Below are 27,175 nucleotides of genomic sequence, written 5' to 3'. Positions count from 1 at the left end.
AATCCAAACAAGTATCATGTAGTGAACTCTGAATTTTTGAAAATAGTGTTTAAGTAAAACTATAGGCTCACCAATGTAATAAAGTGAATATGAAATCAATAAACACTTCCAAAAGGTTATATAATTTTATATGCCCTTTACTTATTTTTAGTGTCCTTTTTGATAAATTAATTATATAGTTATGCTGCTAATATTGCTTTTTTTATTGACGAGTATTTTACTTATTTAATATGATTTTATTAAAATATAGCTAACATATAGTATTAAATTAGTCTCAGGTGTACACCATAGTTATTCAACATTTATATCCCTAAAGAAGTGATCACCATGATAAGTCCAGCAACCATCTGACACTGTACACGCTATCACAGTATTATTGACTATATTCCCCATGCTGTACATTATATCCCCATAACTTATTTGATTTATACCTGGAAACTTGGACCTCTTATTCCCCTTCAATTCCTCTTCCCCCTTTTCATTTTTCAAGTACAGTTGACATTGAATATTATATTAATTTCAGGTGTACAGAATAGTAGATATTTATATAATTTCAGAAATGATCCCCCTGACTAGTCTAGTTCACACCGGGCTCTATGCATAGTTATTGCCATATTATTGACTATATTTCCTATGCTTTACTTTATATCCCTATGACTATTTTGTAACTACTAATTTGTACTTCTTACTCCCTTCACCTTTTTTACCCTGCCCCCAACCCCCTCCCATCTATCACTCCCAACAAATCTAGTACCCATCTGACACCATAGTTATTAAAATATTATTGACTGTAATTCTTATGCTAAATCCTACATTCCCATAACTACTTTGTAACAATTTGTACTTCTTAATTCCTTCCTCTTTTTTCACTCACCCTCCCAACCCCCTCCCATTTTGCAACCATCAAAATTTTTTTTGTGTCTATGAGTTTGTTTTGTTGTTTATTTTGTTTTTTAGATTCCACATATAAGCGAAATCATATTACATCTGTCTTTCTCTGTCTGACATTCCACTCAGCACAACACCCTCCAGATCCATCCATGCTGCCACAGATGGCAAGAACCCATTCCCTTCCATGGCCAAGCAATATTCCATTGCATATGTGTACCACCTCCTCTTTATCCATTCATTTATGGACAGGCACCCAGGCTACCTCCACATCTTGGCCATTGTAAACAAGGCTGCAATGAACATATGGATGCGCATGTCCCCTGGAAGTAGCGTTTTGATTTCTTCAGATAAAAACCCAGAAGTGGGATTATTAGGTCTTTCTTCATCTCTTATAACCTTTGTTTTAAAGTCTATTTTGTCTGGTAAAAGTTTTGCTACCCCAGCTTTTTCTTTCTTTCATTTCCCTTTTTTGTCTGTGTGTGTCATTCAATCTGAAGTGATTTTCCTATAGGCAGCACAGTTTAAGGGTTTTGTTTTATTATCCATTCAGCTCCCCTGTCTTTTGATTAGAGCATTCAATCCATTTACATTGAAAATAGTTGTTGATATTCAGCTATTGCCATTTTATTATTCATAAATTAATTTTGATCTTTTGTGTGTGTGTGTGTCCACCTTAAAGAAGTCCCTCTAACATTCCTTGTAATAACTGGTTTGGTGGTGATGAACTCCTTTAGCTTTTTGTTGTTTAGGAATCTCTTTATCTGTCCTTTGATTTTAAATGATAGCCTTGCTGAGTAGAATAATCTTGGTTGTAGGTCCTTGATTATTATCACATTGAATATTTTGTGTCACTCCCTCCTGGCCTGCAAAGTTTCTGAGAAATCAGCTAACTGATAGTCTTAGGGAGCTCCCTTATACGGTAATAGTTGCCTTTCTCTTGCTGCTTTTAGAATTCTCTCTTTGTCTTTAATCTTTGCCATTTTCATTATAATATGCCTTGGGAGTGGGCCTGTTTGGGTTCATCTTGGTTAGGATTCTGTGCTTCCTTGACCTGTCTTGTCTATTTCCTTCGCCAGGTTAGGAAAGTTTTCAGTCATTACTTCTTCAAATAGGTTCTCAATCCCTTGCTTGCTCTCTTTTCCTTCTGGTACCCCTATGATGCAAATAGTGTTGCGTTTGATATTGTCCCAGAGGCCTCTTATTTTGTATTCTTATTTTCTTTTTGCAGTTCTGATTGGGTGTTTTCTGCTCCCTTGTCTTTCAAATCTCTGTTTTGGTCCTCTGCTTCATCCAGTCTGCTGGTGATTTCTTCTAAGGTATTGTTCATTTCAGTTACTGTACACTTCTCCTCTGACTTATTCTTTCTTATGGTTTCTATGTCCTTTTTTATGCTTGCTATCTCTTTGTTGAATTTGTCACTAAGTTCCTTGCGCATCCTTATAACCATTATTTTGAACTCTGTATCTTATAGGTTGCTGGCTTCCATTTTGTTTAGTTCTTTTTCTGGAGTTTTCTCCTTTGATTTGGGATTTATTTCTTTATTTCCTCATTTTGGCTGCCTCTCTGTGTTTGTTTCTATGTATTAGGTAGATTTGCTATGTCTCCCAGTCTTGGCCGGGTGGCCTTATGTAGTAGGTGCCCTGTGGGGCCCTCGCATAGTCTCCCTGGTCACTTGCTCTGGGTGTCCAGGAGTATCCCTTATGTAGGTTGTGTGTGCCCTTTTGTTATAGTTGAGCCTTGATTACTATGGGCATGTCAGTTGGTGGGATTGATCCTCAGTCTGTCTGTGGGGTTTGGCCACATCTACAGCTTATGGGCTGCTGTGATGGAGGCTTACCCCACTGAGTCAGATTCACCTTAGTGGGCTTTGGTGCCTGTTGAGACCGCCCTTTTGGTTTGCTGCCTCTTGGGCTAATTGGGTGGTGCTCTGCTGTGCTCTGAAGCCAAATTCCAAGTATGTTGGTTTTGAAGCCTCTTGGGAGGGGCTCCAATGGAGGCACAGGACACCCACTGGTTGTGACTGGTTGGGGACAACTTGGTAAGAGGTACAAAGCAATCTGTGGCTATAAACCTGGAGGTGCATGGGAGAGGTCATGCTATAAACTGAGGATGGCTGCCACCAGTCTCAGGTCTGGGGTAACTCCATAAAAAGCCAGGACACTCTGAGGCCTGCTGCCACCTGCCAGCTCCTGTAAGGTTCAGCTGCTGATAAAGCCTTGGGTGGTACACGAATTGGGTGAGGCAGGGTCTCAGGGAGTCACTAGAGTGGGAAGAGTTGTGGTCACCAAGTTAATGTAGATTCTGATTTGGTGACAGTGCTGGGCCTGGAGTGACTCAGCAAAAGTCTCAGAGTACACTGAGGCCAGTGACCACTTGCCTGGGGCACATGGACTCTGATAGTTTTCCAAGAGAGTGCAATGTGACTGGCTGCTCTCTGAGAAAGTGCCTCTGGCATTGGGGGAGTTGGGTGGGGTGGGGTCCCAGAATCAGCAGCAGAACTCACTGTCCAATCAGATTCAGATTTGGCCGTGGTGGGGATGGGCTCAGCACAGGAAAGACGTCACCGACCTGTCTGCTGCAAAGGAGGAGGATCTCACACAGTCGGGAAAATGCCGACTGTCCTCCAGTCCTCCCACAAAAGCCACATAACTCAGTCTGCCAGGCCACATTTCTCCGACACCTCCCAAGTCACCCTCCCTCCGCTGGAGCCCAAGGTGAGTGCCTGTGAGCCAGTGAGTCTGTGCGCGGGCTGTTTAAGAAGATGGCTGGGTTTCCCGCAGCCTTCCGTATCACCCAAATGGCCAAATCCACACTGTTTATCACAGCAACATGTTACGGGGGCTCCTTTTCCCAGCAACAGTACTCTAGGCTGGGGAGCCTGGTGTAGGGGGCTGAGGTCCTTCCCTCCTCCGGGGGGAACCTCTGCGGCCGAGATATCCCTTATGATTCTCAACTGCCACAGGGACATTTAGAGCCCATTCAGCGTCTCCACCCCTCCTACCAGTCTCACCATGGCTTCTTTAAATTTTTGGTGAGAAGACTTCTGTTAGGCTAGATTTCAGATGGTTCTCCAGGTTGATTGTTCTGTAATTTAGTTGTAATTTTAATGTGTTCGTGGAACAACGCAGGCACAGTGTTTATTTACTCAGACATCTTGGATCTCTCTCAAACCTTTTTTTTTTTTTTTTTTTGAAACCTGCAGAATCCTTCTTTCACTTGGCAAACTATAGAACAGCGTATCTGGGTCTCTGATAAATGACAGTTGAAAGTTGTGCTGCTTTGATCCAAGTGATATGGCCCCTCAGTTTGGCCTCCTTTCTTTCTTTTGTATAAATTTTATTGGGGAATATTGGGGGACAGTGTGTTTTCTAGGGCACATCAGCTCTAAGTTGTTGTCCATCTGACTAGTTGTGGAGGGCGCAGCTCAGCTCCAAGTCCAGTCGCTGTTTTCAATCTTTAGTTGCAGCGGGCACAGCCCACCATCCCATGTGGCAATCTTGTTGAGAGCTCGCACTCTAACCAACTGAGCCATCCAGCTGCCCCTCTGGAAGCTCAGCGGCAGCTTGTTGTCTTCAATCTAGTAGTGGAGGGCGCAGCTCACTGGCCCATATGGGAATCTGGCAACCTTGTTGTTCAGAACTCGCATTCTAATCAACTGAGCCATCCGGCCACCCTGGCTTCCTTTCTTTGCAAAGGAGCAAAACCTGAGGCATCATCTCAGTAATTAAGGGCTTGGCAATATACTGTTTGAGAAACCTCAAGCTCTTCTATCTTTTTCATCTTGCAGATGAGGTAATTTGAATTTCAGAGACTGACCAGCCCAAGGTCAGAGATTATTTCCTTGATAAGATTTGGGATGTACTGCAGAATTACCAGGGTAACTTGACAAATCACCTCTGGTGGGTCACTTTTGCAAATGTCCAGGAGCCAGGATGGGAACAGTGGGCATCACTAGAAGCTAGGGAGTTGTACTGAAAAGAAGCATTCCAGGAGCTGTGAAGAATACAGGACCTTTTTATCGCTATAGTTACTCAGGAAAATTCCCCCCGTCTCCCTCTTCATCATCTTCCATTCACCAGGTCTGTGAACTTGATTAACTTACTTAGCTTAGTCTTTCTTACCCATAAAATAGGGATTCTAGTAGTATTTACCTTTGCAGAGGTGTAAGATTAAATAAGGTAATGTATGTAAAGTGCCTAGACATACCTGGCTTATAGGATACACTTAATAAATTTTGGCGATTCCTCTAACATCCTACAGGACATCCAACTGGTTGTTAGCATCATGCTAGTGCTAATTCATGGATGACACACTCAGAGTGACTGGAATGCCATCCTCTAGGATGTGTAATATGCATTAAACCAGGGTTGGTAAACTATTTGACCTGCATGTCAAATCCTACTCACTGCCTGTTTTTGTAACCAAAATTTTATTGGAACCCAGTAATACTCATTTATATTTGTATTGTCTATGGCTATTTTTGCACTATGATGGTAAAGTAGTTGTGACAGAGGACGGCATGGTTCATAAAGCCTAAAATATTTACGATCTGGCCCTTTGTGTGAAATGTAGACACCTGCATTAAACAAAGAGTGCCTGTTCCCAATAGTTAGAATACACAAGTCCATGTACCAAGTGATATTGACCTCTCTCAGTATCATTCCTACTAATCCATTTGCAGAATCTGTGCTTCCTGTTTCTGCAGCTGTAGGCTCTGGCTGGATTAGAACTCTTGAATACTCAAGAGTGGAGGGATACTTTCACCTGGGAATACAGTAGGGTTCTACTCAACCTGAAACTGTCTGCCACTTTTTCACTTTGAGACCCCACACTGGTTGAACAGCAGGCAGAGAAAGCAATTGTCACATTGGTTATCTCTGTTGGGAAAGGCTAGCTTTACTGTTACATAACAAATGCACAGAGCTAACTGGGTTTCCATGCTCACTGTTTACAGTAAATAGGCAATCCCAGCAACCACAGCCTGAAAAAGGACAAGAGAAGCGAGGACTTTGAGCCCTCAGCAAAAGTGTGGATCAATGAACATCTGGCCAACAATGAGGGAACCCTAGAAAAGCTGGGAGAGAGAAGAGAGAGATGAGAAAAAATGGTGGTCTTGTGACAAGCAACAGCAATGGGGACTAGCTTGTTCCACTAACCCTCCTGTATTGTATTTTTTTAGAGGTCATATCTGGCTTCCCTCAAAAAGTCCGGAGTGGACTTAATGTGGGCATGAGTGGATCTGAGTGGTGACGGGGTGGAGGAGGCAGGTGCTGTCGGTGCTCAGAGTCACATAGCCTCTGCGACTCTGATTTCCATCGCAGCGATGCGAACGGTTCTGTGTGATCTCCGATCATGTTGCCAGCACCCTACCCCAAGCCTGCAACAAAATCTCTGCACTTTTCTGCTGTGAGGCCTCCTCCAAAGCTGAACCTGCTCAACCTAAGAGCAAGCACAGCTTGAAAGGGCAGGTGTTAACACTCCTAGGCTCCCCTCAACAAGTAGGGATTGGGGCCGGTGGACAGCTGCTCGGGCTTCATGTTCTTCAGACAGGGAATTAAGGGAGGCATTCCGCAGTGTACTCGGATGGAACTGAGCTCCTGCTGTCTATAGGGGCAACTTCAACCACATATCTGTATATTCGCATTCTCTCCCTTCCTGGCTTACTCTCTGTTTCCTACCCCAGTTTCCTATATCACCTCCCAAGTAAACTACCTGAACTCAAGCCTTTGGCTTTTCTTTTAGAGGAACATAAACTAAAACACACTTCATTAAGACCAAAAACAAGAAAAGCATGTCTACTATCACTGCTACTGTCTAACACAGTACTATCCTCCTTATTAAAAGTGAGCTCGTCTTCTACATGGAAAACCCAAAGAATCAATACAGAATCTATTAGAGCTAGCAAGGGAGTTCAAGTGTGATATATGATTAATTTATAAGAAATTAGTAATTTTCCATTATATCCGCAATAATCAACTAGAAAATATAATGGAAGACAAAATTTCATTCATAGTAGCAATAAAACCATATTAAACAATATATAAGGTCTTTAAGCAATTTTAAGGAACACTTGAAGGACATTAAGGAAGTTCTGGATGAATGGAGAGTTATGTTTCTAATATTGTGAAGATGTCAGTTTTACCCAAACAAATCAATAAATTCAATACAATTCCAATTAAATTTCAGGGGGAATTTTTCTCCACCCCTCCCTAGGAATCCATCAAACTTATTTTAACACATTTATATGGAAAAATAAAGGTTCACAAAAATAGTTTAGTAAATTTTACAAAAAAAAAAAGCAAGGGCAAAGAGGAGAGCACGTATAAAGAACTTACCACATAGAAAACATACTACAAAGTCATAATAATAATTATACTATAGGAACACTCACAAATTGGTGTAAGAGGCCAAAGAGTTAAAAAACAGACACATATACATAAACCTGAAATATATTAGTGACACCATGAACTAGTAAGGGAAAAATTTATTTAATAGCATATTGATAAAACTGGGTCATTATATAGAGAAAAATACCTATGGACCTTATGTGAAGCTGCTTTTTTTAAAAAAATTTTATAAGAACTTGTTTGTGCCTAAATTGACAATTGCTGGAAAGCAAGATCTCAAATGCTCCTGAGAATGACAGTTTTGTAGCTTCTTTTATACATTTGAAATTCTGAAGTTACCCTTAAGATATATTAAAACTGTAAGTGTAATAAATAAAAGTTTGTGACCTTACAAAGGACTCTGTAACACCCCCAAACATAATATAGGAAAAAAAAGAAATTGATTGATTTTACTATATTAAAAAAAAAACTAAGGAAACCTTGACAAAGTTATCAGTTAGATGAGAGATATTAACAGAGTCCACAACTGATAAGGAATTGATACTTAAACTCAGGAAATTTTGCAAATCAACAAAAAAGACCTTGACCCAGTGGAAAAATAGGCAATGAACAAAAACATACTGGTTTCCCATTGATCAGTTTATAAGATTTTCAGGGGTTTAATAGGCAATTTACAAAAATGAAAACCCAACTGTTGATCAATGAGGGGATGATTCACCTTATTAGGAATAAGAGAAATGCAAAATAAAATGAGACCTCACTTTAAAACCATTCCATTAACAAAGATTAGGCAGCTGGATGGTACCAGTGCTGGTGAGGGTTGGATAAAAGTGGTTCTCTCATGCACGTAGTGGGATTATAGATTGGTGCAGTCATTCTGGAGGACAACCTGACAGCTCTGCGTAAAATTAAATATGTATACGCGTATACCTGGGACTCAGCACTCTGACTCCTGTTATGTACTCACGGAGGAACTCATGAAAAGTCAACAAGGGAATTACAAAGATTTGGAATAGCAGAACAATTCAAGCCAACCACTCACTATAGGAATACATAAGTAAAATGTGATAGTTTCACACTAGGAAATTCTACACAATCATCAGAATAACTTACTAGAGATACATACTGCAGAAGAAGTAACGTGTCAATCATGTTGTTTTGGGACATAAAAAGAGAAGATGATTATTGAAAGTTTAAGCCTTTACTATTAGGCTCATGATACAAGGCAAATTATCTAATTGCTTCTACTTAGGAAACAGACAACTCTTACATCCACTTTTATATCAAGTCTTTATTAAGAAGTAAAGTGCTCAGTATTACACATTAATGAAATTCTCAATTGTTGAGAGAAACCTGCATATGTAACATCTTAATAATATTAATATAGAGGGGAAGATGACAGGGGAAGGATAAGGAGAGAATTTTCCATGACTAAAGAAAACAAAAATAGGCAATTTATGGGTAAAAAGAAAGAATTTTGCAAAATTTTACAGGTGAAATAAAAAAAGTATAACAGTAAGTATCATAAAAAGACTTTCTAGTGACCATAATTGATATATGGCACGTGGTCAACACACATGGATACCACATAATGGCTGCACTTCAAATTGAAGTTTGTTTACATGTAACAACATGGTACACATACATAAATACATACACTCACTATCCCTGGAATGCAAACGTTAGTACCTAGCAATAAAGGATTTTTGCAGCATACTGCAAATAAAGATGGAGATGAAGCCATGGGAAATAACTGTTAAAGAAACCCAGTGTTTATCATTTCTGTAGAAGCCAACTTAGAAAGGTTTGTTTGCTCATGTTTTCATTGAAGAAGTGACTGACATGTTCTACCAATTAAATGAACCACATGTGCATTGAAACATAGCATTTAAAAACAGGCCCCTCTTCTATTGTTTTCCAAATGAATTATTCACCAGCACTGCGTGCTCTCTTGCTTGTCTCATTAGCTCTCAGGTCATCTTATTCAAAACTTTTGAAAAATAAGACTTTTATTTTTTACTGAGAAACCAATTTCTTCCCCATAAATTTGCTGAGACCCTCTCCTAATGACAAAAAAAAAAAAAAACAATGCTGCAAACTCAAACTTTGGCTGATACTTTGTTTCCCCCAAAATAAGACCGGGTCTCATTTTAAGGTTTGCTCCAAAAAACTTATTAGGGCTTATGTTCAGGGTACGTCATCCTGAAAAATCATGCTAGAGCTTATTTTCCGGTTAGGTCTTATTTTTGGGGAAACACGGTAATTTCTGATAATGGATGAACTTTCAATATCAAAAACTCCTTTTCATTAAATTGAGCTAAGATTAGAAATTCTAGTTTTGAAATGCAGAACTAAGAGTATTTGAGATGTGTATTCTTTAAACAGTACAAAACTCAAATTTTAGTTTTACAATATTTTTATATGAATTTAGAACACATTTAACATTTTATTTAAAATGAACAAATTTGCTGAGTGAAAACTTTCAGTGCATACTAAAAAGTTTTAGTTAAGTTGTCCATCCTAGATTAGTTACAACATTACAGTTACTTGCAAATAAGTTGAGTAACATGGGAAAGAGAATATATGAATAAATCTTTATACTAAACCAATTATGAGAAAAATTCTAACTTAGTGATACGGCTCCTTCCAATTCTCCTGTTATGATTAGAGATGACATTTTAACCCATAACTGATCTTTGGTGATTTCATGCAACTCATTTCAAATGAGAGCAAAAATAGTGTAAAAATTAAGTGAAACAGTTATTCCAACTGACGTTAGATATGATAAAATAACAAAAAAAATGGTATTCAACATTTATCTTAACCATTCATACGAAACTTAGCATAGTGACTATGTACCCATTCTATTGTTTGGAGTTCTTTTCTAGCTCATCTTTTAGAAAAGTTTACCCCAGGAAGGTAGTTGAAATAAAAGGCTCCTTTTAAAAAAGAAAGCTATGTAGGAAGCCCATGACCTCAGCCTGAGTGGGAAGGAATGCCCCTACTTTCCCTTCACACACTGGGCAAAAACGACAATACTGATTTTTGTGATTGAAAACAAAACTCAGAAGCCTTTTGACAGTTCTCTTCTAGCTTTAAAAGGCGACTTCATTGTAAACTGAGAAGACTCAGTCATGGTAGCAAGTGGGTATACCACTCTGAATACTTTACAAAGATTTTGTTTCTGTACTCAATATTTACAACTAATTTTTTATATGAGAAAAAGTAAAAAATCTTCTTTGATCCATGGGAAAAATTTATCTAAAATAAATTAAAGTGCAGAAGAATTAACAATTAGTCACAAAGACCAGCATTATACGGTGGTGAGGGCATATAAATAAGCAGGGCTTGGAATAACATCGTGTAGTTATAACTGATGCTGTAGGAACTAAACTCTTACTTATGTCAGTTAGCCTATGATAACATTGGTTTCGTTATACGCGTTTCACCACAGTTCCAAGCACCTATCAGCAATGTTAAGTGAGGACTTACTGTCGTGTCCTTGCTATGAAAACGCAGGACAGCCGCCGTCTCATCTATTAGGAACCCATTTTTTGTACTACCAAACATCCTACACGTGGATATTGGAACTGCCGGTTCCAGCTCCACCTTCTAGTCCTTCCGTGGATTGAGAGGAAGAAGGGCGGGAGCTTCTGGGGCGAGGCTGACCATTTAGTCCCACGGGTGTGCCTAAGCCATGACTTATTTGGGAAGCTGCATCATCGCATTCCCAGCGTTCCAACTCTTCCCGCACTAGCCGTTCCATCTGTTCCCTGTGGATTTCACTGTCGTGACCTAGCCTTTCATCCTAATAAACAAAAAAGAAACTAGAATGTTAAGGGTAGATTGATGCATATTCTTGAACTTAGAAATTGCCTGAGGAAATTTAGGGGCCAAAGAATCTGCTTGTAATTAGTTAAGGCTGGAGATTTACAGCACATAACAGCAATTCCCAATTACTAGCGGAAATGTTTTTGCTTAATTCTACCATCCCGTGAAGGTAGGCGTGTGGAGTATGAAGAAAGTAACATCTTTAGACTACGACTATGACTAAATGACTTGATCTACAGCGACTTGATCTACAGCGACAGAGAAGCCTCTTGGATTAAGGCTTACAAAATATGACAACCTTGATATTGGATAGAATCGGAGTGTTTGTGTTGCACATGACCACTTACCTCGGCCACCCCGTCCAGCAGCCTTCCCAGCACCTCCCTTCTCTTCAGTTTGGCCCGCTCCATGATCTCTAGCTTCACTATGACAGCATCTATCTTGGACACAATGCTGCCGATGGAGTGCTCCATTCGGTCCACTCTTCTCACGAGGCTGTAGGAAACCACAGTGGGGAGGGACAAAGCCACCTTGCATTGTTGTCTTTTCAGCCCAGTTGGCTTTTCAAATGGAAGTGCTAAGATTTTTTCTTAAACAATATGATCATCTGAAACATTTTCCTTGTAGTCTCAAACTTTAGAGATAAACTCTCATACATTGCTGGTGGGAGTGCTAACTGAAAGAAAGCTTCTGCAAATCAACATGGTATCAGACGTCATTAAAATGTATGCCTACCTTCTATTCAGATAGTCTTTTTTTCTGAAAAATTTCTAAAGTAAATAATTAAGCATATGTGTGATTTTTGGCTACCAGGATATTCAAGAGAGTTTTACTTATTAAGAATATGACAATGAAAAATGACTACATTAAATAATTAATACAAGATTATTTAAATATGTTGTTGGTCATGTATACAATGGAATTCTGAGCCAACACCAGAAACTACATTGCAATAGAATATTTAATGAAGTAGAGTGATGTTGACAATATAGTAAGTAAATAAAGCAGTTAGAAATCAGTATGTTCACTTATGATCCCATTATTTTGAATAAGCAAAATGTTATATAAATACTTTAAAAATCTAATAGAAGATAACTTCTGGAATGGGCTTTGTAGGCCCTCTCCCAGTGAAAGAACCGAAACTATTGAATATCATTTTTTTTAAATTGTTTTAATTTCTGGAAATTTTCTTAAGGGCATAGAGCAAATAAAGAAGCATTTATTTAATAAAATCCACTAAATTTTTAGTAAGATGAGTGAGACTCTGTGACATTTGAGCCACAATCTGCTTCCTCTCTCTGCCCCCAGCTCAGTACGACCAAAGTGCCACTCTGGTATGTGGGGCAAAGGACACAGGGCTCCCGGCCCCTCAGCTCCAATGGAGGGCTACAGTATCTCCCGGCCCCTCAGCTCCAATGGAGGGGCAGGCTGCCAGCATTTCTCATCCCTACGTCTCTAGCTCAAATCCATGTGGCAGAGGCTCTAATCTGGGCAAGAATGGCTGAAGATAAGGCTCTCTTCCCCCATTCAACTTCCAAGGGTAGGGTGGAGTTTCCATGCCAGGAGAGACAGGCTGAGAAGACCACAGGCTACCATTCCAGCCCAATGCCTTATTTAGGAAGCAGGCCGTCACTTTGAGAGAGATGGGTTGCTCTCCTTGCCCCTAGCTCTGGAGCAGTGGCATAGAGGTTTTGCCTCTGCAGAGTCAGGCTATAAAACAGAGAGCTTCAAAGCTTCCCCCAAGTGTACTGGTTTTATTTGGAACAAAACCTGGGGAAATTCAAGCCTAAGAGTGCTCTTGAAAACAATGGTGATGGTGGTGATGGGCCATTAGCAGCAGACGGTCTTCATGAGATCAACAAGTTAACTTGCTTACCAGCTAGTTTACCAGAGAGAACCAGGAAAGAGACAGCTAAGAAGAGACCTAAAGACTGGCCTCAAAAACTACCCCTCAAAGGGGCCTGCATTTAATTGGATGGGACTGTAGAGCAATTTATAGCCCAACGCATTACTGAAAACAAAAGCCCAATCAGCCAACAATTAGTGGAACCGAAGATAATGGAGATCAGGGAAGACAACAAGAGTCCTGCTAAAGCCACTGTCTTCCCAGGATGACTGTGTGCATGGTCATGGCTGTGCCCTCTGACAAGGGACACATCAGAGGCTTCAGCATGTGGAGAAAACAGACTTCACTAAAGAACAAACACACAAACAACAACAAAAAGACACCCTGGGGGGAAGGGAAATTACTATTTAGAATTGCTGTAATACGTTATTTAACACCTTCAGTTTTCAATAAAAAATTATGAAAAAGAAAGAGGAAAATGTAATCTATACACAAGGGGAAAAAAGCATGTAACAGAAACCATCTTTGAGAGGGCTCAGATAGACTTAGCAGATGAAGAGTTCAAAGTAGCTGATATAAATATAGTCAAAAAAGTAAAGGAAATCATGCTTAAATAAATAAAGGATGGTATGATGTCATTGTCTCATCAAATAGAGAATATCAATACAGAGACAGAAATTATTAAAAAGGACCAAATAGAAATTCTGGAGTTGAAAAGTACAATACATGAAAAATTCACTAGAGAGTCTCAACAATAGATTTGAGCAGGCAGAAGAATAAATTGGTGAACTTGAGATGGATGGATAGAAACTATGCAATCTGAAGAACAGAGTCAAAAAAGAATGAAGAAAAATGAAGAGAGCCTAAGAGAAATATGGGATAACATTATGTACCCCGACATACACATACTGGGAGTCCCAGAAGGAAAGGAAAGAAAGGAAGGGACAGAAAAATATTTGAAGACATATGATTGAAAACTTACTAAATTTGATGAAAATATCACACATCCAAGAAGCTTAGTGAACATCAAGTAGGACAACTGCAAAAAGATCCACACTCAGACATATCATAGTAAAAATACTGAAAGGTTAAAGACAAAGAAAAAAATCTTGAAAGCAGCAAGAAAAAAATGACTTAACAGCTGGCTTCTCATCAGAAACAATGGAAGGAAATGAAAGTAAAATAAAAATATCCCTAGATCAAGGGAAACAGAGAATTCATGCAAGCAGGCCTGCTTTATAAGAGATGCTAAAGGAAGTTCTTCAGTCTGAAAGCAAGTGATCCCAGACAGTACTGTAATTAAAAGCACACGGAAAAACAAAGAGCACTGGTACAGGGAATTACGTAACTATGAAAGGCAGCATTGATGCATATTTCTTTTTCTTTATTCTCTTAACTGATTTAAAGAGGAACTGTACAAGACAATATGTACATAAAGGTATCGTTAGGCCTATAACATAGAAATATCATAATACATTTGACAATAACAGGACAAAGGAAGTGGGTAAGAGCAAAGTTGTGTATTGCAATTCCTTTATACTTACACTTGAAACTCTTCATAAGAAACTCCACTGGAGATGCTTCCCCTCCTTCTGGAGCTATGCCCACTGTCTTCATCGTCCTCTTCCTCAGAGTCATCCAGGCTTCGTGGGAAACTTCGGCTGCTCATGGGACGAGGTAAAGAGCTGTGATCCAAGTCCAGGTCCTCCTGAAGAAAATGGGGTCATTGAGCAGGACCACCTGGACCCCACAGACGGTTCACTGAAGGCTTGAGCCAATGAAAAATGGGTGCGTGCCCTTTACTTCAGGTTTCTTTATGGTTAACACCTGACTTGTGATTCCCATACTTTTCAATTTCATGGACTGACAAATTTTCAAAAGTGATTTTAATTACCAGTAAGGTAATGAATTAAGCTTTTTATTATTTTTTTCTGACTATAAAAGCCTATGTAAGTTTACTTTTAAATTTCATAATAATTATTCAAATGGAAGGCAGCTGTTTTATTTTAAATGTTAATATAAAGATCAACTAATTTTGTATCTCTTGAGGAATCTTTTTTCGCACTCTCATGGATATTATGAAGTATGTAACTACTCAGGTTTCTCTTTTCAAGTTGGTTACTAGAAAACTTAGGGCCAAATTTGTAGCCCAATTTCAATAAGCATGTGTGTTTTTAAGGAATGCATTTCCCACTTCATTCAGTCTAGTTTTATATTTCACTTTTGCTATGTTTTGCTTTATTCTTCATTTTGTTTTTTCACATTTATGCTAACCAACTGCATTTTTATACATTATTGTGTTACATATCCTTGTTAGAATAAGCAGGGTACTAATACATAAATTGATAGCGAGAGAGAGAAAGAGAGATGAGGTGGGGGGTGGGGAGAGACAGAGAGAGAGGCTCACCCACTGTTTAGCATGGAGTTTGAAATATCTTGGGTGCTGAATCAAATCATATTCTCTTAAACTAGACCTACCCTCTCTTTTTCCAAGTCATCTCTCATCTGCTGATGTTCATGTTCAGTCAGTTCTTGGTCTCCATCTTGGTCATACTTTGTGAATATTGCCTCAATTTCCGCATCAGTATGGCCCTTCCTGAAATTATTGAGAGGTTATAGATGAACTCATTCACGTACATGTTCCAACCCAGAGACAACAAAATGCAAGAGGAAAGGAGAAATTGCTGAATCAGGGATAGTCCTCCTCTTACAATATGTTCCAGAAAGACACCCACCTCTAAAAAAAAAAAAAGTGTCTCTATGAGTACTTGGGTCAGAAATATCCTTATTTCCAACAATTTATCTTTGCATAAGCAACATCCCAGGTCCTCAGAAAACGTAATTCTCACCCTTTGAGATCTTGGCGAAGTTCATCAAAGTTTAACTTGCCTCCCCCTTGCCGCAGACTCTCGGAAATGTCATCCACAGTATTTTTTTTTAGTTTTAGCTTGACCAAAGCTTTATGGTAGCCCTGTTGAAAAGAAAATACTTGGCTTAGTGTATTCTCCTTTTGCATTTGCTTTACCTTCCATTTACAGTAGTAATTACTGTAAACCCAGTAACCAGAAGAGTGCTTGACATGAGTTGGCCACTCATCAAGTACATGTTGAATGCATGAATAACGAAAGTATCCCGATTTTTCCACAAAACTGTTGTGGAAGAGTTATATGAAAAGAGTCAAAGACTTTCAGTAAGTCAAGAACTAAGGGCCTTTTGCTCATATATGAACTCAAGTTTAGGTTATAGAAATGAAATTTACTATATGTTTCATAGCTGTCTGCCTCAGAATATGTACGAATGTGCAACAGTTCTTCATACTGAGAAATCTGAGTTATAGATTGTTTATTTTTATATTATCTCATAGTAATTTCCTTATATATGTTAAGCACATAAAAAAATTAAGTAAAATGTGAATGTGGATTTTTCATTAATAAACTACAGGCTGACCTTGCTTTGCATTTTAGTGTAGGACTATAAAAGTGCAAGCTCAAACTGTACAAAGTGATGTTAATAATCAACAGGAAAAATTATGATTGCTCCATGACCTTTAAAACTGTTTGTCAAACAGTAAAAACTCCCTTGTGTTGGTTATAAAGTCATAGGGAAATTTTAAAAAAATAGTAAAATGAATATTTACTACATTCAAATTTAAAACATTAGAAACATTGAAAATTAAAGTATTTTATTTCTTTGCAAAAACTTTTCCTAAGTTTTATCGTAAACGTATCCTAAGACCTTCTAAATTACAACATCAAGCAACCCCCTCTACCAATTGGACCTAAATGTTGGGATTTCAATGACACCTCCCAAAGGGGCCACCTTTCTCACTGCAAGATTCTTTTGAGATGATATGGTGCAATTATTATGAGACTTTGGGGCTGCGTGGCAGCTCCATAGACTGTGACGGTGAATATTCCCCCAAACCAAACATGGTGAGTGTGTATTCCCAAACCACTTTTACTAAATATTTTGGCAGCCAGGCCAGTGGCTATCAAGATAAGAGTTGAGCACTTCAAAGTCAGAGATGTTATAAATAACACAAATGGAAATTTTACGCTTTCCAAACAGCAAAGAAAAGAGCCAACCACCCTGAATATCTCACAGTACATATCTTAGAAGAAAAGTATGATTTACACTGCGACTTATTTCTATAACAGCACTCTGGGATTCAAAATACTGAATCACCTATGCTTAGAAGCATCTCAATTACTCACTTTGAGCAGTTCATATTGTTATTGAAAGGAGAAGGCACTAGAATTGCCTTCCTACTTTCCTATCCAAATAAAGCAAGTTCCTTTTGCCATATGTAAAGTCTTTTGAATGTGCTAAAGGCATGAACTTGTAGCCAGATAGACCTGGGTCCAAGTCCCGGCCCAGTCATGTGCTATGGATAAGCCCAATGGGTACCGTATACCACCCTGGACATGCTTACCTTCATGCCTCAGCTACATCATACCTACAGTATGCATAACAGCAATCAATTCACATAGCTGCCATCAGAAAGAAATGAGATAATATACATGTAAAGTATTTAGCATTGTGTTATGGGGATTGGTAATGAGTCACTCCAAGATATGCCTCGTGGTATGCAGATTGTTTTGAGCTGAAGACACCTTTAGCCTCAGGTTCAAGAGAAACTTTGCCCTTCCCTTAATTACCTAGAATAACTTGAATTAGGGGCCTTGCCATAATAAGAGATTATTAGAGATAACCTCTTTTGACCTATCTATAGGGCAGGACAAACTCTCATTTACTAAGCATCTGTTCTTATCATGTTGCAATGAACCTTTCAAGCCTTTAAGGCACCTTACCTCATCCTTAGCTCAGGATGTCTTATATCCCCATGTTCCCTTTCTATCTCCAAAGCTCTCGTGCATGTGTCATCTCTGACTTGCTCATGTATGTGGGGTTCCCATACATATATGTGTATGCATTAAATTTGGTTATTTTTCTCTTGCTACTCTGTCTCATGTCTATGATGATTAGATCAGCCAGAAGAACCTTGAAGGTAGAGGAAAGTCTGTTCCTCGCCCACAGCTGATGCAAGGAGTAGGGTAAACTCACTGCTGGAACCCCGTGCTTCCCCACGAGGCTGCTGCAGATGAGGAGATCCTGGGGCATTTGACACATGCTGGCAGAAGGTAAGGGGCTTACCAAGGCAGCACACCCCCAGATCTCTGTCTGCAGGGTCCGGTGGAAGCAAAGGTGGTGAGAGTCTTTTCCTCTCTTCTAAATTTAGATTGGCAGGAGAAAATGTTTGTGAAACTAGTTTCTTGGGCTAGCGACTCGTTTCCTTGATATGAGTACTCATAGGTTTTGTTTGTCTCTGTCTCTGTCTGGTTTCTCTCCTTTCTTCATGTTGTATGTCCTGAGAGCTGGGCCTTATGACCAGTGAGAATATTTTCTCTCCGGCCTCCACCATCCAGAGGGGGCACTTGTTAAGGTGCATCTTGCTGTCTATCCGGCCATGACTAGTTCTCTACGGAATTTTCTGTGTCTACCTGGTTCCTCCTAGAGATGGTCTATTATCCCCACCAGGCGAGGACGCTTATGTAAATGTGGGCAGCCAAGTAGGCGGTGGATCCAAGCTTAGGGAATCTTAAACCTTCCTCTGTCCAAATGGGGAAAGCATGTGATGCCCTGTGTTCTGCAACAGCTGTTCAAAGACAGAACCCATCCCATATTTCTCAGGCTCACTCTGGCAATAAACATCCTTGCATCTTTTTGCAGTCTCCTCTGAGGATGCCTCTTACATCCATAGTATTGGTTTGAGTCACTATAGATCCTAATGTCAAGGCCAGACAATGGATCCTTTTAATTGGAAAAACTTCTAAATCGAAAAGAAAGAAATTTTTTTTCTTATCTCTCATATTGTTATAAAAGCTAGTCATTAAGATTCCCTGAATATGATGGAAGGAGAGGAATTAAAACAAAAATCGAAGTCTACTCAGACAGACCCCTTCCTATTTATCTTCAGACATTTACAGATACTGTAAAAAAAAAAAAAATACATCGGAAGTACAATTGTCCTGTACCTAAAAAAGAAAAATGAAAGAAAAAGAGTGGCAAAATCTTACTAAAAGACAACCTAAAATTTTATGTCTTAAGAACTCAGCTTGGTAACTGTCAGGTTGGAAGCTCCATAATGTGGCCAGACAGAAACGTGGGCTCAACTCCATTTATGGGTAGGGTCCTATCACATTGCTGTCATCCCTTAATGAAATTACAATCTAAAATTCCAATGGCTATTATAAGGAATGTGCTAATTAGAAAGAAAAAAGTGGAATAAATAAAACAGATATTCACGGGGTTAAAACAAAGGTTTTAGTACAGCGCTACCAAAGGCTGAATGGGCCAAATTGACTTTCTGTTACTCCCCACAAATAAGTCTGCTCTATTTACCCGTGTGGAGACATTTAAAAGACTGTAGGGAAATGAATACAATGAAAAATCTGACCAGCAATCAGTCACTCGGGGCAACAGTCAAGCTGGTTAAATCAAGTTAAAGATTGATAACAGGTCCCCTGGCTTAACCTCTTGATGGGAACCCAAAGCCTTTTTACTCAAGAGTGGATAAAATGGTCAGGAGATAGAAAAAATAAATTTCCAGCACTCCATGAACTGTGGTACCAAAATCCATTGGTGAAGCTCTGACTCAAGCTACAATTAGATTAAAAGAATATAGAAATGTAAAGATTGATAAGATTATGAAAATTGGAATGTTTGAACAGCCTTCATGTTTAAAAAAGTTATGTCAACTTTAATTGATTGCATCTCTTTTACCTGAGTGTATTATGGAAGAGACATTGTGTCTCACTCACTAAGTGTATTATGAGGGCTGCCAGTTCTTTCTTTTGGCTGTCAGAGGAAAAGACTCAAGAAGGTAGCTAACCTTTTTGCACCCTCTTGGGTCTATGGAATTGTTTAATAATGCTGGAAATATTTACTGTTTGTCCCAGCGGAAACCTGACAAGATATTTCAAAGGATTTAATAACTTTTTGATGAGAAATTTGGCCAAATTGAAACTAATGACAGAGCCTGACAGGAATTTTTTTTTCTTTTGAGCTCTCTCCCTCAGATAAAATAAAACTTTATACCCAAGGGGAAGGAGGCAAGTTAGAGATTATGTAGTTAGACAGGTAGGTCAATTTATGATGCCACTTAAGTTACAGCCCAGATTTTTAGAGGAGCTGTTCTCATCTTACAAATTTTTATGAAACCGGAAATGTAGTTCTAGAAGCAGTTCAAAGCCCAGCTATCTTTATTATCCACAATTCTTAAGACTGAAGGAAAAAAAGGGACACTGAGGTGTTTTGGAAAGCACAAACTGCTTCTATGGCTCCAAGACTCCCTTGCGAAGGACAAATACAAATCTTAAGTGCTTTTCCCACGAATATTAGTAAGAATAAGCTTTAGCCATCTATATAGGTAACCTTAATTTTTTGCTGCCAGAAACAGAGTTTGGATCCAACTGTTCTTTTACATTATCTTATCCATCCTATGGCAGTAATTTTAAAATGAAGGCTAGGAGTTTTCTGTTCATGTCTGCTCGTATGTTTATGTGTGCTGTGTTTTTTTTATTATTATTAGTTTCAGATGTACAAAGCAACATAATGATTAATGATTAGACATTTACACCCCTCAGAGTGATAACCCCGACAAGTCTACTACCCATTTGACACCATACATAGCTGTTACAAGACCACTGTCTATATTCCCCATGCTGTACTTTACATCCCGTGACTATATATACATATATATGTGTATATATATATATACATGTATATATATACACGTGTATATTTCATTATAATTGACATTCAATATTATTTTACATTAGTTTCAGGTGTACAGCACAGAGGTTAGGCATTTATATAATTTATGCAGTGATCTCCCCAAGAAGTCTAGTATTTTCTACCTCTGGATGGTATTGTTAATTTATTAAAAAAAGAAGCTCTATTAAGTTGGCTTAAACGAATAAGCACTTATATGAGAATTCTCAAAAATATAACAGAAACTAATCCCCAAACTTTTTAGAATCACATAATCTGGAAAAATATTTGAGATTAAAGCTGGTTTGAGTTTGGTTTGGTTAAATAGACATATCTTTAGAATAATCAGCATTAAATAATACCTTTACTCTACCTGGGTTTATTAGTCAAACGAATTCTCTGTTACAAAATTTGTCAGCAAGAGAAGTAACTTGGTATGATGATATTTTCATAAGTAATCGATAAACTTTATTTTTAAGAGCAAGTAAATTAAATAAATGTAAGTAGGATCAAAGGTTTCTTTTTAGGTGAACTCTTTAGCAATAATTATATTGTTGAAAAGGATTTCCTAAATCTCTTGGGTAACTTGAAATTTTAATATTTTGCTAGTTAAATGATGGATAATCACAGAATGTCCACATTAGATAAAATAATGAAACGTTAATTACTGAACATATGTATGTCAACTTTTTGCTTTTTATAATAGAGGAACTAAAGATGTTTGGGTCTATTAGTAAACATGTCCTATGCCACATTAAAAAAATTTGTGCTGTGAGGAAATAACATATATACCTAGAAAGTGATATGTGTTCATAAATATATGACTCTAAATAAAATACTGGTGTAACAGTTCACAGTTGCTTACTTCTTAGTTTTCACCAGGCAAGGCAAACTTCTATTTACTAAAGGTCTGCTCTTCTTATCATCCTGCAATGACCTTTGGAAGCCTCCAAGGCACCTTCCCTCATCCCTAGTTCAGGATGCCTTATATAACAAGTTCTGTCTCTAAACCTCTCGTGCATGTGGAGTCTCTGACTCTCTTATTATGTATGTGAGGTTCTCATATATATGTATGTAATAAATTTGGTTATTTTCTCTTGCTAACCTGTCTCATGTCTATTTGATTGTTAGGCTAGCCAAAACCTTGAGGAAAGTCTGTTCTTACCCCACAGTTTTCATTATAAGGATGCAAAAGTATTAGCTATTATTATTATTATTATTATTATTATTATTATTATTATTGCTATTGTTATTAGCACATGATAGTGATTTTCACTAGTGAAGAGGATCCCAGTTTGTCTAATGATTTGTGAGCTTGGGGCCAAGACAGTAGCATATGAAGCTCGTCTCAACCCACTCACTGCTTAAATTTGCACTGGGTCCAAGCCTGTGATTTAGTATAAAATCTGAAATATGTGATGTTCTAGCCTGAATTCAAGAATGTGGTTAATGGATAGTTAAGCCTTCCTGAGGTAAACTCAGAAATTACTGGATCCATTCATTATCTCCTTGGCAATATAAGTAGTACCGCTCTTTTCCCTAAGGGGAAAAAGCAAAGAAACCCCAAACAAGAAAACTTATCCAGAGTATTTTGAACACTGCTTGCCTTAGTCTTGTGTAATTTATGGTATGGAGTGAGCATCTTTCCTATGTCTTGGTGAGTTACCATAATCATAATCCTTTCTTAATATGGGTCAGCTTCCAAAATTGTATTCTTTGTACTTTTAGTGTTGTGAAATACTGCCAAGAATTCCTTCCATGTGAAATTTTTTGCCAGTGTCACTTCCCCTGTGACATCTTCATCCACTCTGTCACAATCGTCCATTCGTATTGATAAATTTGCCTTGTTCTGTTAGCTGTATGTCTAGATCTCTCGAATGGTGGCAGTGACATTCCCGTGGCCAGCTACTTCTTTCTTCTATAAATCCAATACGTTTGTTTTGATTTTCACTTCCAGGGTTGTGATGCTTTTTTCTTTGCTATGCTTTCATCTGTGCTCGTCCACTCTCCCTTCCAATTCCTTTTCGTAAAATGTCACATGGATTATCACTGGGATACAAGGAAGTAGCACAACTACATGTTTTGTGCGTGAACTGAATAGCAGATCCTCAGTGACAATCCGAGACTTTGCAAGAGGTGACATTATAGGTCACCGATTATGATGCACATCTGTTACTCTGGTCACGATTTGTAGGGAAGTTTGAACTTTATCACTCAGTTAATAAACTGTGGTAACTGAAAGTGAAGTTTGTACTTCATACTGTTATTCACAGTCAACGCACTGTGATAATTGGAGTTCGAACCGTATTGAGGGGCTGGTATGATTTAACTGAAATGTGTGCCTATCAGAACAAAAGTGCAAAGTGAGGACTGCTTGTGTACACCCTCAAGATTTGCTGCAATGTAGTCAACTGTTATGCAAATTCAGGATAATGTAAATCTTAGGTCCCATCCAAAGCACTTTGTTTTAAGAAGTGCAAGTTCTCTATTACAACAGGATTCACAGACAACATAGTCCTTTGGTTTGAAATAACAGAAAAGGAGCCACTATATCTTAGAAAATGATGTTAGGAAACAAGCTGTGTGCTTTAGATGTAGATATTTGTTGTTAAGTTTTGTATTTTAAACCAAATAAAGAAGTCACACTAAGAAGAGCAAAGCTGCCCAACTTCCCAGTCCTGCCCTTCCGTTTAACATTAAACATAAACATATCCTGAGAAGGTGCATAAGTGAAAGTTCTCAGTCCCTTAGGCTGTGTCCTTACTCCATGGACCTTTGCCTTTGACTATGTTAAAACTTGCCTGGAAAGTTAATAATAAAGGGTGAACTACAAAGTATTTGCCACAGAAACTTTTTTTCTTTTCTTTTTTTTAAAAACTGTAATTGAAATAGAAAAGGTGGAAACATCTTTGTATTTTTCCCTTCTAGTTTATTCTGAACTTTGGATGTGCAAATGAGAGCCAGCTAGAAAAGGTGTCAAAATAAATAAAGGGGATGAAACCAGCAGCTCAGAAACCAGCAGCTCAGCTCCAAGAATCCAAAGAGTTTATTGAGAATTTAATCCAGGGCATTAAAGGAGTTCAGCTGGCTGTAGCTCCATCTCTCTGAAATGACTTAGATTATTCCTACAATATAGCAATCTACTCTTTATTTTAAACAATGACAATCAATTAATGTTGATTTGGAAATCTGGCTGAAACAATGCTCATTTTATGTTCAAAACAATTCTGAGAATTGGGGCTTGTCATACCTTTCTGATAAGATCTGAGAGTTCCATTTCAGCTTTCTGCTGGGCCAAATCAGATTTAACTTCAGAGTAAGTGTCATTGATGATGGCCAAGAACATATTCTGTTTGTAAATCAAAGGAAAGGTGAGGTTAAAGAAGAAACCTAAGTATATTTTGTAAACATCAGTCTAATCTTTGACACATGCCTTTTTTGTTCCTTTTTTCTTTTTTTACAATTTGATATCTTAAGAAGTCATAAATTAATAGTTTTGCTACCATATTGTTTGGGAAAATTATTTTTTCAATGAAGTTATGCCAAAGGAAAATGCAACATATTTTCTTACTTACAAAACCACATATTATAATATATTTTGCAAAAAGAGACAATAATGAAATACAACAAAATATTAATGTATTTAACTATGAATGGATTATTTTATTATTTTTGCTTATCTACGTTCTCTGCATTTTTCATTTGACATAAATTATTTGAAGTGTAGAACTCTAAACAGCTCTTCAAATTTCAACAGACAAATGGAATTCTATGCTTATTCCAAATACTGTTATATAATAGATGAGGTTTACAGAACAAATTTTTAAGAGTTAAAATGATCTTTGCAAATAGGAATATGGTAGGCTGAGCAGGAAGATAGTCAAGAAAAGCTTAGTCGACAAGAAATACACTTTGGAGTCAAGCAAACTTGGGTTTCAGTCTTGGCACTGATACGACTAAATTGTTTAAACTTTCTAATCTTCATTTAAAAATGTATTTATTTGTTTTTGCATTTATAAAATGGAAGAAATAATAGTATCTTCCCCCCCACACACACACAGATTTGTTGTAAGAACGACTGACATAATCTATCTAAAGTGCTTAAAGACAGGCCTAACGTATGGTAAATGCTACATAATTTATAGCCAATATTATTCAGTAATGGTTAGTTCATTTTCCTGACATTTTCCTTCCCAACACCTGTTTCTAAAAGATTTTCTGGAAGCACTGTACCCAGTTGATCAAGTCCTTCTTTAACATGCTCTTCCTTTGGCTTTCCTTTTTAGCACTATGATTTGTAAATATAAAGTTGTGTATCTGATTATATCTGTTTTCCTGCAAGTTCATAGACTCTTCATAAGGGCAGAGTTGGTCTCTATTTTCCTTACCCTGCATTCCCTGTATCTAGCACATTTCCTGGAATACTGTGGCTCAATAAATATTTATTGAATGATTGATGAATGAACAAATGATAGATCTATTATTTTGCTGGGCTATTGAATTGCTATGAATTAAGGAAAAATATTTAAGATTCTGCAGCAGATATGAGAATAGAATATAGAATACACAGTTCCTGGCTTAATGCTCATTTCCAAGGGCAGACAGCTACAGTCAGAATAACATCTCCCACCTTCTCCTTTCCAACCCAGGCATCTGTTTTGTTTCCAAACAGCGGTTGCCTGCAAATATCTTAGTTGAAATGTATTAAAGTATGCATCCTCTGAAGAGATTTCAAAAAACAGAAAGTGGCTGAGAAAGGCTCTTGAAGGTATGGGGAGAGGAAGTTTACTTTCCTTCTCTCCGTTAATTGTAGGATGAACATCTGCAATCAGTGGTCTTTCCCTGTTGATGATGGGCCTTTTGCTTTGTGCCTCAGCTGGGCCACCTCACACCACTGTGGCTTCTTATTAAGTAGGTGCAATAAATTAACACTTGGCAGTCATCTCAGAAGGGTGGCAAACCCTCCAGTTGGCTTGTCATATCCATAAAAGAAAGGTTTGAACTGACAGCAGCCTCCCCTTTCTCTCTGGGAGGTTCAGGGAGAGTAATTCCTTTTTGCGCGGCAGTACAAAAACTTACTGTAGTGTAAAGACAAAAACTAAGAGCTTCTTTTCATGTTCTAGTGATTGATCTGACATAATGACTGAATAATTTAGAAGGTGCTACCTACTAGAGGACACCATTCAAACAAGTTCACATTTTAGCATTTCCAATTGCCACAATTATGTCCCTCACTCAGCTGACTGACATACATATGAAACTTTGGTGGCCTGAAGTCAACTAAAGGTTGTTGCAGAGCTCTCAATTTCTGGTTTTGTTTTCTTAGTAGAGATTCAGGGATTCAGACGCTACAGAATCCAAAGTACTCCCAATGTTAGAGAGTAACAAAGGCTTACTTCTTCCTCTATTTTTTTTTTTGTCCTTAATATATGATAGGAAGAAGAACCTTAAGAGGCTTAAGTTTAAAAGTAATCATGATACATGGGAACAGCAAGATACAAATGACTTGCAAGATACTCCAGACTCTTTTAGTCCTATTAAAGTACATCTAATTTTCACTCAGTAAATACTATATACTTCACAACTAAATACCTGGACCAACTCTGGAGATATTATACTAAAATACTGAATCTTATACAAAGAATCTTTATAAAACTTATTGAAAATGGAAACAGTTTTGTTTTCTTAAGATGATGGTTGATGTAAGGAAATCTTAAGTGTTAGTATTTAAATGAAACAATAGCCACTGCTTAGGTTAAGCTAACTTAATTGAATTCTTTCTTAGTAGAGTGGACAAATGTATGAACGTTAAGATGAAGAAAAAATGCCTTTAAAAAATTATAACTGAAGGCCAAATATTAAAAAAACAAATATTAATTTGTACCAAAGCAAGAGAATAAAAAAATATTTTTGAAAATAATTTTTCAAGCAATTTCCATTCATTGTTAGATTTAGTTTTAAATTTAAAATATAAATATGATTTGCAGGCAGTCTCTAGATGTGCTAAATATGAGGAAGTGAAAACATAATATCTTAACCTTGACAAGTAATAATTCACTCAAGTATTACTCTTGACACCCTGGATCTATCTTGCTTTGTCAGTTCCTCTTTTTTAAACAGAAAAGAAGAAAGAGAGAAATGCAAAGTCATGCTAGCAAGTGACCATGGAAGTGCTGATGTTTGTATTAAAAAAGCATGTAAGCATATTCTACTTTTTAGGCAAAGCATTATTTTAGGCAACTATAAGTTTGCACTTGATCTATTTTTTTTGGCAATAAATAGACATATATATTTACATATATATATAGATAAATGAAAGTCCATGGAAAAGATATTTGGTGAAGACTTAAAAATGTAAATCCTGAAGTAAAATAAAATATGATTTCTAATATCTACATTTTTCTACTTCCTGGGTCTTTTTTAAAATGATAGGGAACAGAATGTAGGGAAAAGAAAAGTTGGTGATTTATGAAATTTAAATCACCTC

At 37.7% G+C, this 27,175-nt stretch overlaps 1 protein-coding gene across 1 annotated transcript in view; it reads right to left on the bottom strand.

Moving 5' to 3' along the window:
- Positions 1-8,511: 8,511 nt before the first annotated feature.
- PKD2 (polycystin 2, transient receptor potential cation channel) overlaps positions 8,512-27,175 on the bottom strand; it is a 57,835-nt gene continuing 39,171 nt past the window's right edge. Inside the window, exons 10-15 of the mRNA XM_081053878.1 lie at positions 23,939-24,037; positions 15,765-15,886; positions 15,394-15,511; positions 14,460-14,623; positions 11,417-11,564; positions 8,512-11,046 (exon numbers count right to left, since the gene is read on the bottom strand). Of these exons, the coding sequence (XP_080910004.1) occupies positions 10,810-11,046; positions 11,417-11,564; positions 14,460-14,623; positions 15,394-15,511; positions 15,765-15,886; positions 23,939-24,037 (888 nt within the window). The 3' untranslated portion in view covers positions 8,512-10,809. The remainder of the gene's footprint in view (positions 11,047-11,416; positions 11,565-14,459; positions 14,624-15,393; positions 15,512-15,764; positions 15,887-23,938; positions 24,038-27,175) is intronic.

The sequence above is a fragment of the Rhinolophus hipposideros genome (genome assembly GCF_964194185.1).
Source record: "Rhinolophus hipposideros genome assembly, chromosome: 1".
Classification (NCBI taxonomy): Eukaryota; Metazoa; Chordata; class Mammalia; order Chiroptera; family Rhinolophidae; genus Rhinolophus; species Rhinolophus hipposideros.
This window is presented reverse-complemented; position numbering and strand designations above follow the sequence as displayed.